This window comes from Bradysia coprophila (genome assembly GCF_014529535.1).
Source record: "Bradysia coprophila strain Holo2 chromosome X unlocalized genomic scaffold, BU_Bcop_v1 contig_173, whole genome shotgun sequence".
Lineage (NCBI taxonomy): Eukaryota > Metazoa > Arthropoda > Insecta > Diptera > Sciaridae > Bradysia > Bradysia coprophila.
Genome location: NW_023503302.1, coordinates 4,795,758 through 4,815,310, shown reverse-complemented (window position 1 = coordinate 4,815,310; position 19,553 = coordinate 4,795,758). Strand labels below are relative to the sequence as shown.

General features: G+C 35.6%; 1 protein-coding gene across 1 annotated transcript in view; it reads right to left on the bottom strand.

Moving 5' to 3' along the window:
• Positions 1-19,553, bottom strand: part of LOC119068246 (dopamine receptor 2) — a 92,015-nt gene that overhangs the window by 5,719 nt on the left and 66,743 nt on the right. Inside the window, exon 4 of the mRNA XM_037171777.1 lies at positions 2,179-2,260. Within this exon, the coding sequence (XP_037027672.1) occupies positions 2,179-2,260 (82 nt within the window). The remainder of the gene's footprint in view (positions 1-2,178; positions 2,261-19,553) is intronic.

Genomic DNA, 19,553 nt, shown 5'->3' with positions numbered 1-19,553 from the left:
ACGAGGTATACGTTTATTACATTGTCGGAAACTTTTATGCTATCTGTACACATATATTTTGTGTACATAAGCCAAGCATTCATTTAGAATAGAATCACAAAATCAATTTATTAATTTGGAGGCCTAGCGTTTAGATGTATGGTCTGGGCAAATTCGGATTTTTATATAGAAACAAAAATTCGAATGGAAGTTACCGCCTCCGCAACAAATTATTATTTGTTGATTATCTGCTCCACTTCTGTCTGGTGAAAAGCTTGGTCTCCAGTGTCGCCATATGAATATGAACACTTTGGGAAAGAGCTCATGACGGCAAAGTATGACTCCGAAAAAAAGTGGCAGTTTATTGAATTTGGATATCAAAACGTATTCATGAAAAATCGGCGTCTCCAATTCAATCAGATCGAGATTATTTCTCAGCAGCAAGCTACGTTCAGAGTGTTCTCTTCGTTTTCTAATTGACTGCAGTGCAGTAGCAGCCTGGGTTTGCCTTGCCTTGAATTTTAACCAATAACATTTTAATACCGTCTTATTACGTAAGGTGTCATAATTGTTGAACAAGGGACAGATAATCATGTTTATCTACCTAGGTGAAATAATAGCAGTGAAAAAGTGCTATTATTTCGCCGTCGGTAGATAAAATAGCGTATTCACCTCTGTCCAAATGTTTATTTAGACACTTGGGGTTATAACATTCGCCTTCGGCTCATGCAATAACTCCCCAAGTGTCTAAATAAACATGTGGACAGAGGTGAATAATCTACTAATTTTGAGTGCAAAGGAATTTTCTGAAGAACCATTTAACTGATACACGACTCTGAAGGATTTGAACTTGATTTTCATTGGATTTTCTGTGATTTTGTAAGATCTTAAAATCTTGTAATATCTTAAAATTTAAAGGTTTGTTTTTGAGGATTCAACTAATTTAAAAGTTTCTTAATAAAGGATTTTCCCGGATTTTCTTTTGAGTGCGTAAGGATTTTTCCGGTAATTCCCTCGTTAAAGAATGTACTATGGGAGCTAATCTCGACCACTGCACACTGCTTTTTCACTATTTCGTCAAACTTTCAACGGTTCCTGCGGATCTGAAACGCAATAAAAACATCAGACAACCGTTTCCCCTGATTTCTACTGGTTAAAAAAACTAGTCAGCAGCTGTAATTGCTGCAGAAAAAAAAATTGACCAAATTCTGCGAATAGAGGAAGTGAGTCTCAAATTTCTACTTTAAAGGCACATTCATCAGCACACTGCACATATATATGTTTGATGACAGTGGAAAGTTGAGACCAGCATTCAGAATAAAACAGTTCTATGATGTTATTGTTGCGCTTTAGATGCGGAGGAACAGTCACATTTAAAAAAAGGATTAATTGCTCTTATCTCAGTTAGCATGAAAAAGACCCTATTTGCCTACTAATAACACTAAACCCACTAAACATACGAATTTTTTTGTAAAGTTTTTGGCTTCTGGGAACCAACACCTATCTAGCATATAAGTCCACTTGAAAATGCGTCCGCCTCTGGCAGTCTTTTTTTTTCAAAAGAATCCCTCATAACAATCGTTTCTCCACTTAATGTGTTGAAGTCATCCTACAAATGTTGAGGAATTATCTTAATCGTTCACATAAACGAGTATATAAGAATTTTACTCAACAAATGCCTCGAAAGTGTTCCTTGAAACATGAAAAGTACGACTTTCGACACATGCAAATTTCTATTATCTTCCTGTTGATTGTGCAATTTCTCCGTAAGAGAAAATGGGAAATTAAACTTCGTTAAGTTTAAGCGTCAAGCTTATCGGTTCACAATTGAATCTTATTTAAACACACACAAAAAATGTGATGCAAAGAGACCGGGTAAAACTTCTGCTTGCTGCCTGCATAAATCGCAAAAGTAAAATTTCTAACAAATTTTCTGCATGCAAAAAATCCACTCATGACGTATTTTTTACAGCTTTTCGCACAACTTTTAAAGTTCATATAATCCTCAATCATCCTCTCTGTTCAAAGTTCTAAACGATAAAAACTATTTAAATTGAACATTTTTGTCGGGTTGGTCTTTTTATTTTATTTTATTTTTTTTCACTTCTCCGTAAGAAGTTTCACGTATGAATAAGCGAATAATAAAAGCGGAAGTAATTCAATTGGAAGGAAACGACGACAAAAAACAAACATTCTCACCTGTGATTTCGATCGCATGGTTGGCTGATATTTTCTTCTTACTTTCCTAGGACAGCACACACATAATATTCTAACGAAGGCTCTGAAAAAAGTAGAAAAAAGAGTGAAAAAATTAATTATGGGGTTGAATGAGCAAGTTGGCAAGCGAATATATATAATTCAAATATAATTTAAACGATTTTTCTTTTGTACATTTTCCGTTTAACCAGCGTGGTGTCGTCAAAGTGGAAATGAAAAAATAAAAGTCAGGTAACCTATTACGAAAAACGTAAAGATTTGCTTGTGTTGTGTAATACATTTTCGTATAAAATTTATAATATGCATTTGAGGCGGATGGATGTTAAAAAACGATGAAGAGACAGAAATAAGAAAATCTTCCTACGGCATAAATACACACCTCAATGGTTGTCTTATGCAGGCAACGGAACGGATGGTACGGGAATAACTAGTCCACCCACTAATGCAATTTATTGAAGTAGCTGTGTATACGCCAATGACACATGCATAATGCATTTTTTTTCCTCTCCCTCCGTCCCTTATTTTATTCATTACATAGCTCCGCAGCGAAAGATGATAATCGATTAAAGTGTCGCGTATACTGAACACTGTGTTAATAATGTTGAAGTGGCATAACACGTTGTATTATTAGGATACAAAATAATGACATAGAAGTCATAAATTGAGTACAGTGTGTACACAGTGATTTTCTTACACATCGTGTTATATATATATATATATATATATATATACATTTTTGCCCTGGAGCACACGATCGAACGGTGACTGAGATTAATATTAAATTTAATGTCCGTGTACATTTCCTTGAGAAAATGTAAAGGGAAGGAAACAAATAGCGCGCTTAAGACGGTATGCTTCTATCTCACATATAACCTTAAAATTGATTATTTCAATAAATTACTTTCAATAAAATGAATTGAAATTTAAATTTAACTCGACCATGTTGTAATAAATTGTACATTTTACATCATTACGAATAATCAGATGGTGCCGAGAAACCTACATTTGAGCGTTCGTTCAACAATCTAATTTCGATAATTCTTTCTTACAATAAAAAAAGGAATCGGTTTTCTGGATAAATCTCGTTATCAAAGCGCAGCGATATGCTGTTGTTGTATAGCGGTTATTTTAGCTATAAGTGTAGAAAACCATATTTTTTAAAATTAACTATAAAAATTTTCTAGATGTGTACAATCAACATGTACAATCTTTATATAACTCAGGACAAAAATGAAAAGTATCGGCTTATCAACTTTATATTCAATTGGAAATGAAGTGGTGACGAAATTTCACGTACTTTGTTCCGCGATTTTTTTGGAAAATTGATTTGTTGAATTTGCAAAAAAAATCTAGGAAGGGTTGATTTTTGGGTTGTAAATTTTCTCACAAAAATGGTACTGATAAACAAAAAGTGCAAGGCAAATTCTACCAATTTTTTTTGGAAAATTTTAACAAATTTTGAGAGAGAGAAAGTATAGTACATTGAATGACAAGGGGCGAAAGTAAAAAAATTCAACCGTGTGCGAGAGTTGATGCCCGCGCCGAAGGCAAGGGCCTCAATCGCACAGGTTGAATTTTTTTACTTTTGCCCCGAGTCGTTCATACTATTTTTTTTGATACCAACATTGAAAATTGATACGTATCGCAAACATCGCAACAAAATGTTGAAATAAAAAGGCATTTAGCCAGAAAATGCGGGGGTCCAGGGGGCGGCAGCCCCCTGGTATATGAAAAATTTAATAATTTAGCCATCACAACAATAACACACACAAAAATTAAGATATAACTAACAAATCATTCAGTAACAAAAAGTATCAACTTTGTATGCTAATTTCAATAAGAACACTGGCGCACAGTGTTTTACAATTTTGATCAAAGTATTCTGCATAATATGAGCGGATTTTGTTGACAACTCGACTCATTTCTCTCATTTTCTGTGACGTCAGTCACTTTCGCTGTTCGTTCAGTTGCGTTCGCTCTTCGTTAAGTACTTTCTCCCCGTGGGATGCATTTTTTTACTTTCGCCCCTCATATGCGGGGCGAAAGTATCATTTTTCAATGTTGGTATCAAAAAAAATTAGTTTTTTCCTCTAGCGTCGAAAGTTGCTTTTTCCACTCAGAGGAAAAACAAGAAAATTCGTTTAAGTTTCAAAAGCAGGTAAAATCCATAACAAAAGTCGAGATAAAAATGAAATGCAACGATTTGTTATTTAGCCTCGGATCAGCAAACTTTACATAAACACTGAACTTTTAAACTATTTATCTATCCCGCGTTATGTCACTTCGTTCGGGCTACAACTCGCGAAATTGCCTAAAATCAAACGTCCAAAACAGATACACAAATAACTATTGTAGTCTTGCTAAGAGGACCGAAAGTAAAGCTGTCAATTCGCGGGGCGAAAGCTGTCGGTCCTCTTAGCAAGCATACAAAACTTAATACGTAACTCTTTCGGCCTACTCAATCGATACGTAATAGTACATTGAATGACAAGGGGCGAAAGTAAAAAAATGCAGCCCAGTGCGGAAGTTGCTGCCCGCGCCGAAGGCAAGGGCTGCATCGCACGGGCTGCATTTTTTTACTTTCGCCGCGAGTCGTTCATACTATTTTTTTTTATACCAACATCGAAAGTTGATACTTACAACAAATTTTGTCGACAAAATTTGTAAACAAGGGGCGAAAGTTAATACTTTCTCCCCTCAAAATGCGGGATGCATTTTTTTACTTTCGCCCCTCATATGCGGGGCGAAAGTATCAACTTTCGATGTTGGTATAAAAAAAATAACTATTCAACTCTTCCTTAAGCTAAGTCAGCCGTGAAACGAAATTTTGAAAGAAAATACCAGCAATTTTTGAATTTTGGTCCGGTTATTTCACCAAATATCCACCATCTCCAAGGCACACTGAGTGATTTTTGGCCTCCAAATTTTGTAAACAATCGGTGTGATATTGCTAGAGAGCTGCATTGCCATCTCCCAATTTATGCTAAATATATGTCAGAGTGACATTTTATTTATTCAAAGTGGAAACAATGAAACTAGGTCAATTACTACTTAGTTTTGGGTAGCAACAACCAAAATTTTCTCTAATTTAAGAATAATAAATCAAAATTCAGTGAAAACTTTTGTCTTAAAATTTCTGGGACATTGCATCCAAACCTATGTCTGGAGCATCTGAAAGTGAACCAGGAAAGATAGAAATAAACTTACTTCTAAAAAGTTATAGAGCATTACATTTTGAACAAATGATTCCAAAGAGCCATTAAGTACAGCCTGTAAATATTTTTCATATGCAGAATATGAATATCACCAGCTGGATCTGCTAACACACACTTATTGTATGATAAACAATCAAAACACATTCTTAACAATGTGTTTACTTCATTCATACATGTTATGTGCGCGTAGATGACGTTAACGTAGAAATGCACTGTGTGTAGGTTGTCTTTGAATTATATACAATACAAAGTGTTTTTGTTTGTACACCAGCTGGTGATATTCAGCTGGTGCTCATTCTGCATATGAGAAACATTTAGCAATTGTAGAAAATACAGGGTGAATTTCGTAAAATTTACTTTATTTTTTCAACTTTTTCTCATAATTTGTAATTAAATCGTCTTTCTTGTGTAAAGTATGCCTCTTCTCTTTTTTCGATAAGATCAAAATGGAATAAAAGTAAACTAAAGAAACCGGCTGAAACACTGTATTTTTAGTAATTTCAAATAATTTTGGACCGATATGTGAGCTCTAAGACACCTAACTGACACATACTGGTCCAGAAACTTTATCGAAAAATCGTTTGTACACTCAGAGAAACAGTTTAATATTTGCAATATAGATCGTTCATAAAGTATGTAACTCGTACGAAAGAGATGGAAGATATCGTTAAAAATGTGATAGAGATACAAATAGTCGTAGCTCGTGAAATACTGAACGAACATTTCATAAGTTTCGAAGCTGTTTCTTCGTCGTCTTCGCTATGAAGTCAATCAAGTTTGAACAATGATCTAGGTTACGTAACTTTTTAAACTAATTTTGTTGTTGTTCAGAGCATTAAAGCTTATAATTGCAAAACATGATGAAGTTGAGTGAGTCGCAGAAATACATGATTCAAGGAATTCAAAAGCATATCTTAGATGGATTCCATATTCTCCGCTTGGAGCTTTTTTTTTGCAATGACAACTTGAACATGGAAATTCACATGAAACTTGTTCCACATTAAGACATGCAACCGGTCTAAATTCTCGGAATTATGAAAGGTAATTACAATCCAATCGACGTTATTCATTCCACATGCTTTACCAATGTTACGCCATTTAAGTATGTATGTATTATAACGTGTAAATCGCTCGTGGAATGAATAACGTCGATTGGATTGTAATTCTTTAAAATGTATTTTCTTATATTTCTTTCACTGTAAGCACTTTAAAAATATGTTTGAATTTTAAATGCGTAAAAGGGATGTGTCAACAAACTGCCATTTTAATTTGGAAGTTTGGCCCCATTCCATTTCTTAATTGAACATTAAACTTTTTCTGCAAATCGGACATGTTTCGCTTCATTTATAATTCAATTTATAATTTTTAATCTAAATTTGGTCCTCCACTCCCCAATAAAACAGCAAAATGACCGTCTACATTTAACGGTTGGATATCAACATTTTGACTAAAAACTTATAGTTATTAACGACTTAAATACATCTGATTGACGTAATTTACACAATTAGTTTATCACTGTCCTCACAAATGCAAAATATAGGATTTACCTTTATCACATATGCTAACTGAAAATTAACCGAAATTACGACCGCAATTTCCTATTTCAAATTATTATACCTCCACCGAATGGGAGTTCTCTAGCAGACTATATACAGAACGGTATTTTGAAACACTTTCCTCAGAAAGGATTGAAGTGTATATAGGTTAGGTATAATGGATGCACGGTACCTATAAACCACATAATAAAATATTTCATATTGCGAGAGAAACGAAGAGTATCTTCCATTCGTATTTTAGCAAACGGTATAAGCTTAAAAGTAGTTACTGATGTATAGTGTTGCCGCACCAGTCAGTTATATTGCAGTTACATATATAGAAAACATCAAAATCATTTTCAGAAGTTATATTCAATTATTTACATTTAAGCAAAATGTTAAACGGATTTGCACACTAAATTTATAAATTTTGCCAGATACCGACTAGAAACTAACACCGAAATTGCGTGATTGAATAAATTGTATGTGGTTTAATTTTGGGGACGACGTTAGGGGTTTTATTTGATAAATTGATCATGGGGAGGATGTATATATATGGTGGCGGTGATGGTGTGTTTGGAAAATTATATTGACCTGTTATCAATCAACGCTTTATTGAACGCAGTTAAATGTAAGCGAATAAAATTTTCGCAAAATTTTCAATTAAGTTTCAGTTTTGGGGAAAGTGCCCGATTTCATTAACCGGCCATATCATGCCAATATATCAATTCGACAATAATATGAATATTAATGAAGTGGTGGGCGAAAGAATTATTTAGTCTCCGGTATGTTTCTCGTTGTTTTCATTATCATTTGGGCGATTATGGGGACCCCTGTAATTTGCCGATATATTTTATGAGCTGATTTGTGTGCTACATTTGAATGGAAATAGGTGTTGGTAGACATTTGTTGGATGTGGTGCAGAACCCGAGGGAAGTACACACCAAATGTCTATTGTGCTATCTGCAAATATATTTTACTGTTATGGTCATACTGGTCCATCTGTTATATGGTTGGATTGGGCGCTAGGTCCACTATTCAATTAAACCATCAATTTTTGTGTCTCTAAACGCCCTAGACGTTTGTCCGAAAATTTTATTTCCACAACATTTTTACCTTATGGTTGATTGGTTCTTGGTACAAATATGAGGGAATAGCTACTTTGAATCGTTTGAGCCCACTGCAATGAATGAAATAAAGAAAGTAAGAAAGAGGGAAAAATTAATCCCTTACTGCACCCAAAACATTCATGTTGTATGCAGTAATAGTACTCTTCTTATCAATGAGACAAATTATAGAAATGATACTTCTTATGCGACGGTAATCTCATAAGTCTATTCTTCAGAAGCGCGAATCACATACGTTAGATTTCCGTTGAATACAGGTACACTACAGAAATGCGTGGAGTAGCACACTGTTAATGAAAATAGCTTAGTACTTTAAATGGCGCATACTATACAACCCAGTTGATTCAGACACACAGTCTATTTTATTCGCAACAGCTTTTATAAATACAATGACCCATTTTCAAATGTTGTTTTGACGAACGTGTCTATGCTGAAAAATCATTTATCAACAATCCGTCATGTCGGTCAATTTTCCGACCCGACCAGCCGAAATTTCCCTCTCGTTTCGTCTGATTCAAATTTTCATTGTATCCATATGCTAATCTCCACCTTAAGTTAATTAAGCTCGCTGTTGATTAAAAAAATGACGAACTGAAGCAATATAGTTAGGTCGTTTGATACATGTAATAATACGTAGGTGAAAGCATTGTCAGAGGGTTAAAGTCGCCAATGCATCTCTCGCATAAAGCGTTGTATGAAACTTAATGAAAGTGAACTAGTGAGGAGATAACATTTGGTAACGATGGCAAATTCATCTCGAAATTCACACAGGCAGAGTAAATGTACTATTAGGAAAATCCTGTTGAAATTGGTAATTTCTTTGCGACGACGACTACACAACTATAAGTGTAATCAACCAATTACTACTGTTCAATGAATTTATGAAGGCAAATTGATTGTGTCCCTAAATACAAGGGGAGCTACATTTCAGCCAAGTTACAAGTTGATCTGACATCGCAACAAGCCTTATTCGAATTTTCTTCCTATTCTTTGAATTTTAGGAATCTAGGAATCTTTGGTATTTATGGGATTGTTTTGGGATTATCTCGAACTGATTACTTCCTAGGAAGCCTTATTGTTTTGAGAAAATTTGATAAAATGTTTGGTCAAACATAGTTCCTGGTAGTAATAATTCGGCGAATCGCGAGAGCATATGCCAAACGGAGTGTGAAGTGTGACATAATGCGTCCATCGTCGATTGCAGATTTTCCCCAGAGAATTCGAGCTTTCACACTAGAAAATAAAAGTACTAATTGAGAAGCCGAGAAAAGGGCTGACCGTGTATAGTATTTCCATACGGCCGACGGTTCTGTTTTTTACAAATTATTTTGAGGAATTTTTAAGCGAAATACAAAAACTGTCGTTGCCTCTACCGCACATAAACAAACAAAATCACCTCGGTGAGTTCCGATTTTTAACTATAAACCTGGCATAGCCCAACATTCTAACAGTAATCAAATGGTTCATTTTTCCGTAACAAAATATCTGAAGAATTTGTTCGCAAACAAAAAAAGGCTTGCTTAACATCGGTTCTTGTCAAAAAGATTATCACTTCTTCCGCCCAGCCATGCGTGTATCTAATTTGCTATTCCGAACGTGTGCAAAAATTTCAACATATCGAAAAGAGCATATAAAGCATTAATATCGGTTTAAGTCGTTTTCGACACGTGCGGATTGTGGATATAAAACGGGCATTTTACTATAACCCCACAACGACGACGACGAACACTGTACGGTACATGGTGCCGATGACAGCGGTGTTCCGAAAATACCATTCAATGGAGAAAGAAAGCCGATCATTTTTTTTTGTTCGTCTATTTTCCATCCAAAAATTCATTTGATCGTACGACATTATACCATCCATCCATTTAATAAAATATATCAGTCCTGTTATTAAAGCCATATCGATTACGCGTCAAAAATCTGTTTATATTTCTACATTCATTGCATATTGATTGGAATATGCCCGTCGAGCTAACGAAATGTTGAATAGGATTTAATTAAAAGTTTTTTTTCGGTGCGCTGATAAAATATACCTTTTGATAATCTTCAGCAGCCAAGTCATCAGAAAATAATATAAACACCAAATAATTGTATACATACAACCGATGGTTGCGGAGCGTTCCATTTTATCGATAATAACGGAAATATTAAGCAAGAAAAAAAATAAATAAATCAAAAATTTCGCTCGGAGGGGAAATTATATATAAATTTCGGTGAAAAAAAAAAGTTTTCCTTCTTCATATTTATGTTTTTCAGAGTTTAACTTAGTTCAAAGTTAATTATTCGCTCCACCGAATGTTTACACTTAAAAATTGTCTGAGAAAACTTTGAATTGTGTGCAATATTTTTCTATTTATTACGATTAATAGTCGAGCGTTCACTTGCATTTTAAACACAAAGATGAAGTGACACGCGAAAATTTATTTTCAATTCAAAAAGCGAAATTATTGTTTACGGAAGATGATGCAGAATTTAAAAAAAAATGATTGCCTCCCATCGCGAAAGTTGACCATTACATACCAGTGTGCTACGCTGCGTAAATGATACATTACTTGAAGAGTATTTTCGCTTCGTTTTACGTAAATTCCTTTGTGGTCAAATAAGGGACCTACAATTGCTAAAAGTTTCTCATATGCATAATGAGCACCAGCTTAATATCACCAGCTGGTGTACAAACAAAAACACTTTGTATTGTATACTATTCAAAGACAACCTACACACAGTGCATTTCTACGTTAACGTCATCTACGCGCACATAACACGTATGAATGAAGTAAACTCATTGTTAAGAATGTGTTTTGATTGTACAATAAGTGTGCGTTAACAGATCCAGCTGGTGATATTCAGCTGGTGCTCATTCTGCATATGAAAAATATTTACAGGCTGTAATACACTGGATTAAAATGAACGTAAATGAACACTGACATAAATTGAAAAATTTTATTCGCAAAAAATATAGGTCCCTAGCCAAATCAGCGCTCCTGCCTGGTTAACTTTACTCTGTCGTGATAGTTACCGAAAATAGTTATTTTTGTAACAAGAATTGTATGAAGGTATATTATCGCACTAGATATCAGATTGCCAACCCGAGGCGAAGCCGAGGTTGGCAAGACGTCGTGTGCGATAATATACCAGAATACGATTCGTGTTGCATACAACGTTTTATGCAATGAAGAAAACGAATAAATATCAAATATATTGGTAGTGTGATGTCAGCAACACGTGGCTTTTATCCCCTTGCAAATCCTTTATCGCACTAGTGCGATAAAATACGTTCATGTAACATTGCACACAAGCTGCGTAAGTTGTAAATATAATCACTGAATTGCATAAACACACTTATGAGTTTGCTTTTATCACAAAATTTGTCTAACGTAATGAATTAAGAGAATAAGAAAGGTCAGAATAGTCGGAGCTCGGCAGTTAATAAAAAAAAATCATCTGTTTGCATCGCACCCATCGCACTTAGTTTTATTGTGAATATCTAATGTAATCTCGATTTTTACTCGATCGTGAACAGTTCAAATGTAGAAATTGGATTTTTACTAGATTTATCGATCAACGAGATGTAACAGGCAAACATAGCTTGAGAGAAATTTTAAATAGCTTCTCTCATCAAAACAAAATGGTGGTCGTCCATCAATTAGCTATGACACATCGCATTCAAAGCTTGAGATAGAGTTAACTTTGGAGTATGACGTTAGATGGCAGTGACAGTCATTTTACGGCCGAAGACTGTCGCAAGCCAGTTTGAAAAACGTGGAGCGTTTTCATGTATATGAAGTAAAAATAGACTGTCTTCGGGTAGTATCTTAACGCTACGTATAGAAATGGCCAAAGACAGATAGGCGTTATCAGGATGGGATAACGACTTAGCATGGTGGCGGATGATTTCAACAGTAGAAACAACGGCAACATGCCCAGTCCTAGTCAGATGGACTACTATCACTCACCAACCCGCAATGACAAGCGTGGTGTTTAAATGTCGCAACAACCCCCAAACCAAACCGAAACCAAACCATGACCAGTACAACCAATCAAATACGGCCCTCAGTTCCCGGTAGCATGTTACCGCGCTCTGGATCCGGCAACGTCCAGAGCCGGCTTGCAAAGGGTGCTAAGAATCCCCGGGCTACCTCAGGTTGCCATACTAGATTACAAATTGCCGCATATAATGCCAGAACACTGTCATCACGAGAAAAAATGCTCGAGATGGAGACGGAACTAGAGAAGATTAAATGGGATGTGGTCGGTGTGAGTGAAGTGAGGAAACCTGGAGAAGAATGTGTTAAATTACAATCAGGACACACATTCTTCTACCGAGGAAGTGACAGTCAAATGCTGATGCACGGTGTCGGACTGTTCATTCATAAACGATGGTCAAATCGCATAATTCACACAAAAAGTATATCTGATAGGGTGATATACGTATGCCTGAAAAACAGCAAATACAGCATAAAAGTGATTCAGGCATACGCGCCCACATCCACACATGACGACCAAGAAGTGGAGATGTTCTACGAAGACATTGAAAAAGCCATGGACGAAAATCGGTCATACTTCCAATACCTAGTCGGTGATTTCAATGCGAAGCTGGGGAAACGAGAAGAAGAGTCTGAAATTTCTATTGGAAAGTTTAGTTACGACCAAAGAAACGAACGTGGAGACACATTACTCAATTTCCTACTACAGCACGAATTATTCGCAATGAATTCATTTTTCACTGGAAAAAGTCAACGGAAGTGGACTTGGGCCAGTCCAGATGGTGTAACGAAAAATGAAATTGACTACATCATCACAAATCGCAAATCAACCGTTAAGAACGTCACGGTCCTGAACAAATTTACAACTGGTAGTGATCACCGGATGGTTCGTGCAAGAGTCACGTTAAATACCCGATTCCAAAGATCAAAACTAGTGAAAAAACGCGAAAGGATTGACGTTCAACGATTGTACGAACAAAGTGAAGAGTTTGCAACACAGATGAGTGCTGAATTGGTCGACATAGACAACCAATACGAGACATTAGACGAATTGAACAACAAAATCGTCGAATCAATCAAGGGTTATATGGAGATCAAATGCAAATCTATTCATTTAAATGAATCGAAACTGAGTAAAGAAACGCTGGATTTAATAGCTAGCCGAGTAGAGTTGATAAAAAACGGAAAGAGAGATTCAGTAGAATACCGAAACTTAACAAAAACTATCAACAAGGCAATGAGATCAGATCTAAGGAAATATAACGTCCAACTGGCTCAAAATACGATTCAAGCGAATTGCAACATGAAAGTCTTACGATCCAAACTGATGAATGTGAAGAAAGAAATCTTCAAATTACGAGACAAAACAGGAACGATTCAATCGGACCGAAATACGATATTAGATATCGCCAAAGAATATTACGAAGATTTGTTTTCATCGAAACGTCCCAACCCGAATTCTACGACAGAAGAAGACAGACCAGTCGTTAGGAACGTAGGATCAGAAGATCTGCCTGACATACTTGTTGAAGAAGTAAAGGCTGCAGTCAACGAAATGAAAAACAAAAAGTCACCTGGTGAAGATGGTATTCCCATCGAAGCCATTAAACTAGGTGGAGACTCCCTATTAAGTGCAATAACGGCTTTGTTCAATCAGTGCCTCCAATGGGAAAAAATCCCGGAAGCATGGGAAAATGCAGAGATCACATTACTGCACAAAAAAGGGGACATAACAAAGCTAGAAAATTACCGGCCCATAAGTCTTTTATCAACACTGTACAAGCTATTCATGAAAATCATCACAAAAAGGAACACGAAAAAGTTCGACTTCTACCAACCAGTCGAACAAGGTGGATTTAGATCAGGTTTCAGCACGAACGATCATTTACAACTGATGAGAACGTTGATTGAAAAATGCAACGAATACAAGATTAGCATAGTCTTGATATTCATTGACTTCGAAAAAGCTTTTGATTCAGTTGAAACATGGTCGATATGGGACTCATTGGACGAATGTAGAGTGGACTCAAGGTACTCCAAGGTGCTCCAATATGTGTACGAAAATGCTACGTCATGTATTAAACTTCATGAGAACACGACGAAATTCAGGCTAGGTCGAGGTGTAAGACAGGGTGACACCATCTCACCGAAACTGTTCACATCAGTCCTGGAGAGTGTTTTCAAGAAATTAGACTGGAGCAAAAAGGGAATTGACATAAAAGGAGAATTCCTTAGTCATCTCCGTTTCGCAGATGACATTGTCCTAGTCGCACTAAATCTATACCAAGCACAAGTCATGTTAGAAGAGTTAAATGAAGAGGCTAACAAAGTTGGTCTCAAGATGAACTTATCTAAAACGAAAATCATGACAAACATTGACGACGACAGACAAATAAAAATTGGAGATACAGTTATTGAAAGAGTCGACAGCTATGTATACCTTGGTCACATACTGAAATTAGGTCTAGACAACCAAACTGCAGAAATCAAGCGTAGAATTGGTCTTGGATGGGCAGCTTTCGGGAAACTCAGCCTGATTTTCAAAAGCAAAATGAATAATAGTCTAAAACGGAAAGTTTTCGATAGGTGTGTCCTTCCAGTGTTGACATATGGAGCAGAAACGTTAACATTAACCAAAGCATCTGAAAATAAGTTGAGAGTGGCACAAAGAGCCATGGAACGAAGTATGCTTGGAATTACACTCAGAGACAAAATGACAAACCAATGGATTCGCCAACAAACAAAAGTCGTTGATGTCATGGAAAGAATTGCGTCTCTAAAGTGGAGTTGGGCAGGACATATTGCAAGAAGGACAGATGACCGTTGGACCAAAGCCATCATGGACTGGCGACCCCCCCACAACAAGACCTGTCGGAAGACCACCAGAGAGATGGACAAACGGAATAAAGAAATACATCAAAGGTACATATGGACACACGAACTGGCAACAAGTGGCAATGGATCGTACAACATGGAAAAATTTAGGGGAGGCCTACATCCAGCAGTGGATACAAACAGGCTAAAGAAGAAGAAGAAGACAGTCATTTCAGTTAAAATTCACTAGCCACAGTTTTACCGAAGATCGTTTATATAGAACTTACAACTTTTACAACTATGTAAATTAATACATATTTCATTGGTAGTGACATGTCCTATATTACTTATCGCGGCGTGCACAAAGAGTAACTCTACAACTCGCAGGGTAATAGAAAAAAATAAAGTAGTACTTTAATCGAAGTATGCGAATATTTCCATACCTTTTTTTCATTATGTCATTGCAAAATTACCATTAAGGCTGATAATGGTATTATTGGTATCAAAAAACGTGTAAAATCCTCTATTACCCTGCTAGGTGCTTTGCTACAACTGTTTTAGATCACATTGAGTACAGCGGAAGGAATTCATTGAGAGACGGATCAATGTTGTGATATGAGCTGAACTCACAAATGTGGTTTTGAGCAACTGTTGACAAGTTAAGCAACGCACTAACATTTGACATCCGGTCCGGATTACAGATACCACATTTGTACAGTGTATCATAGATTCACCTGCATTTGTTTTTTAAAAGTGTAAGTCGAAACGGTATTTTTTTTGGCATATCTTTTAGCATATCTTTTTAAAAAAAAATTTTGTTTCCAAAAATTATTTTTGTTTCCAAAAAAAAGTTTTGTAAGTATATAAAGAATTTTGGTTTTCAAAAAAAAAGTTTTGATTAAGTATATAAGGAGTTTGGTTGAAGAAAAAGTAACTAAAAAATACTTGTTTTTTCTACATATGAGAAAATATGGTAATAATTGATTGCAAAGAGAAATTTAGAAATGAAAACTAAAAGAAAATTGAGAAAATAGATAAAAGTGAATAAATGAAAGGGAATATTTTTAAGGGAAAGGATTGGTCTGAGCAATGGATCGGTGGTTGGATGTAATATTTTTTGTTTTTTTTTTGTTTTTTGTGTAAAATTGATTTCTAAAATTGAAAAGGAAATAATTTCCGTATAACAAGTAAAAGAAAATTGAGAATGCAGATAAAAGTGATTAGATGCAAGGAAAAAATCATTTTCAGTTGAACCATCGAACTTTTATTGTCCAATTTGTTTTTATGTATATTTGCCGTCTATAATTTGGTTTTGTAAATTTAATTTTTATGAAAAACAAATTACACAGGCTAATTTTATTGGACGAGGCGAGAGAAAAAAAAATAACTCCTAAGTTACCGACACCGTTCCGGCGCCCGGCTAGAATTGAAAGGGGAATCCAATGAGCTATCACTCATTAAAATCGGAGACCGCTTGTTCCATAATCGCCCGAAGTCTTGACGATATGACTCTTAAAACTTTGACATAAACTAAGTTATGATTGGTCTAGTATTTCTGGAACTACAGAAAACTACAAAAACTAAGAGAGGTGGTTTACTCTGAAAGTAATACTCTCATATTAAAAGATCCATAAAAATGTTGCATTAAGCGATAGGGGTAGAGGCTCGTTTATCGCTACAAATCAGATAAAGTTATTGAATCTCTTATTGAGTATGATTGTTCTAACAATGCTAAAATGCACTTAAGACTAGAGAATAGCACTGCCTTTGGTCTTAGTTTTCGAGAGGAGAAACTGTTCAAATAAAATAAATATCGTAGTTGCTCTTGAAATAATGTTAAAAAACACCTCAGAGACAACGATGGATTCACGTCGTAGACTTGAAATCTGATCATCAGATATCTTGAAAATTTCCAATGGAACAGTTGATGGGTGATAACTCGAATAACTTTGCTCGTTCAAGATCCCTAGACTTGAGGTCGGATTCAATTTTCAGCCCTAAATGAGCCCTAAACGTGAAGCTATGATTTAATTAAGAAACACATTGTATATCAACAAAACGCCCATTATGACATGCTTTTTTTCTTAATCATCGGATAACTTTGGACACTGAGCGGCTCCAAACTCTGGACCGGTTTCAATCATCAGCCCTAAATGAGCCCTAAACGATAGACTATAATTTTAGTCAGACGCTTTTTGAATATCGTTGAAAGAGCTAATATGACATGTTTGTGTTTAGAGAAAGCTGAATATCATTGGCAGGATAGCAGCCCTAAACTCAGGATTGGCTTCAATTGTCAGCCCTAAACTAGCCCCAAACGTTAATATATACTTTCAACTAGGAACACTATGAATAACATCCAAAACTGCCAATATGACATGTTTTTTCGAGAAAAAATTGAATAACTATGGTATTTGAGCAGCCCTAAACTCGGGACCGGTTTCAATCGTCAGCCCTAAACTAGCCCCAAATCATAGATTGAGTGGAAAGTCAAAAACCTATTCAGTTTATGACAAAACACTTAAGTGACATGCTTGAAAACTTCAAAACGGTATAACTCACGTAAATCGACAGCCCTAAACTCGGGACCGGTTTTATTCGTCAGCCCTAAACGAGCCCTTTAAAATGAGCCATAACTCGACACAGCCCTAAATGGTGGCGGTGCCAGCGACATGTACCTATTTTTTAGTTACTTTTTCTTCAACCAAACTCCTTATATACTTAATCAAAACTTTTTTTTGAAAACCAAAATTCTTTATATACTTACAAAACTTTTTTTTGGAAACAAAAATAATTTTTGGAACCCAAAATTTTTTTTGAAAAGATATGCTAAAAGATATGCCAAAAAAAATACCGTTAAGTCGAATGTATGATAATGATACACACTCACTGTCAGATTGTTGTATATGCAAACAAGATACGCAAATGCTGGTGCGTTGCTTACCCCTATACTTGTCGACAGTTGACACACCTCCTCCGAAACATTTTCTTAAAGTTTGACATCTCAGCTTTCCAATGATATGAGAATAATTGGAGAAAAATTAATTTTTCAACGTGAAATTTCAAATAAAAGTTCATCTACTCGGATTTTGCAAAGAAAATTATAATTGACAATTTTTATTACAGGTTTGAGTATTTTTAACCTGTCTTATATAGCAGCAATAATAAGACAAGAAAAAAGTGACATATATGTTGCGCTGTTGTATAAACTTGCTGTGTTTCGTTGGCAAAATCTGATTGGATGGACTTTGGCACAAGTAGAACGGTGAAAACGAGACGTTTCTTAAACTTAATAAAGTGTGGTGTCATTGGAAAGCTAAAATGTGAGACTTTAAGTTGCAGTTGCTTTTTAAGCATTAAATACCCATTCATGACGAAAATGTTTCGGAGGGGATGTTAAATTTCATGGCATCACGCACACATATATATATATATAGCAATCAAACCACGACTTCTCGGAATCTCGGATACATATTCAGATACGGTACATTAATTTTTATACGGATACACACGTGGGATGGGTATTGTTGTGCTATTTGTATTGAGGCTAGTAAATCTGCAATGGAACTGAGATTATTTGCACTCAGGTGAATTGCATATAAAATGATATTGTGAACTGTGCTTATGTTGCATATTTCTATTTTCGAATAAACCTAACCTGAGGTATACGGACCCAGACCTTATGCGGCCTAGAGGTGAATGATTCCATGCGGATTTCAAACTACTATCGTACTCTCCATAATCCTATTCTACAATGTGTGCAAAGAGAAAATTAGGATTGAAATTTTTTTCAACTATAAATCTAAACTTATGAGCTTCCATTGTCAATTCGTCATCTATTTTTGCATTTCATTGAAAACGTTTGATTTAGAATTGGCTGCTAGGAAGTTTGCGCCGCATCATTCACAATAATTGACGAAATGACACATTTTGTATAAGGAAGATGTCAATTTGTGGGTTATTGTGAATGACGCGGCGCGAAACTCCTCAACACCATCAAATCAAAACATGTTTCTACAATCATTTTGGAAATAGTACATTACATTGAATGCTGTGGAAATAATTCATTAACATTCTTCACTGCAAGCGTACTCACAAGTGTGTTTTTTGAGGAAAAGGATTCGGTACTGTCTTTTCGATAAGTGGCGCGTTTGTTTATCCCAGTTTATCCCAGTGACAAAAACACACAAGTTTGCGAGTATCACAAAGTTGTTTAAAATAAATGATTTATAAAGCAGAATTCAGTGTATTTAGGTTTTTTGTCCATAATCTGTTGGAATTTCACAGATTCCAATCCGGACATCCCCGATGTTCACGCTTTGAACGTTTATTAGAGAGTGATTGTTCTGAGGACAGAACACCGTATCTATATGTTTTCAACCCTTTCTAAGGTTACTCGATCTATTCATTCATTTGGGTTCCAAATGGGTAATGGATCTTTTTAGGAGGTGATAAACTACCATGTAATGGCCAACTTTCGCATGGGGCAAAAAACCGGTTTGGTTTGGACTGGCCATACTTGGTTATTGTGACAATTTTTTTTGACATTTTAATTTTTTGCGGTTTTTTCCATTTTTTGCATACATACATGGTATAACTTTTGATAACCAATACCCAGTGCAGTACTGCCTAAAATTACTAGTATTACTGAATACGACTGAATGGCCATTGGATTTCCTC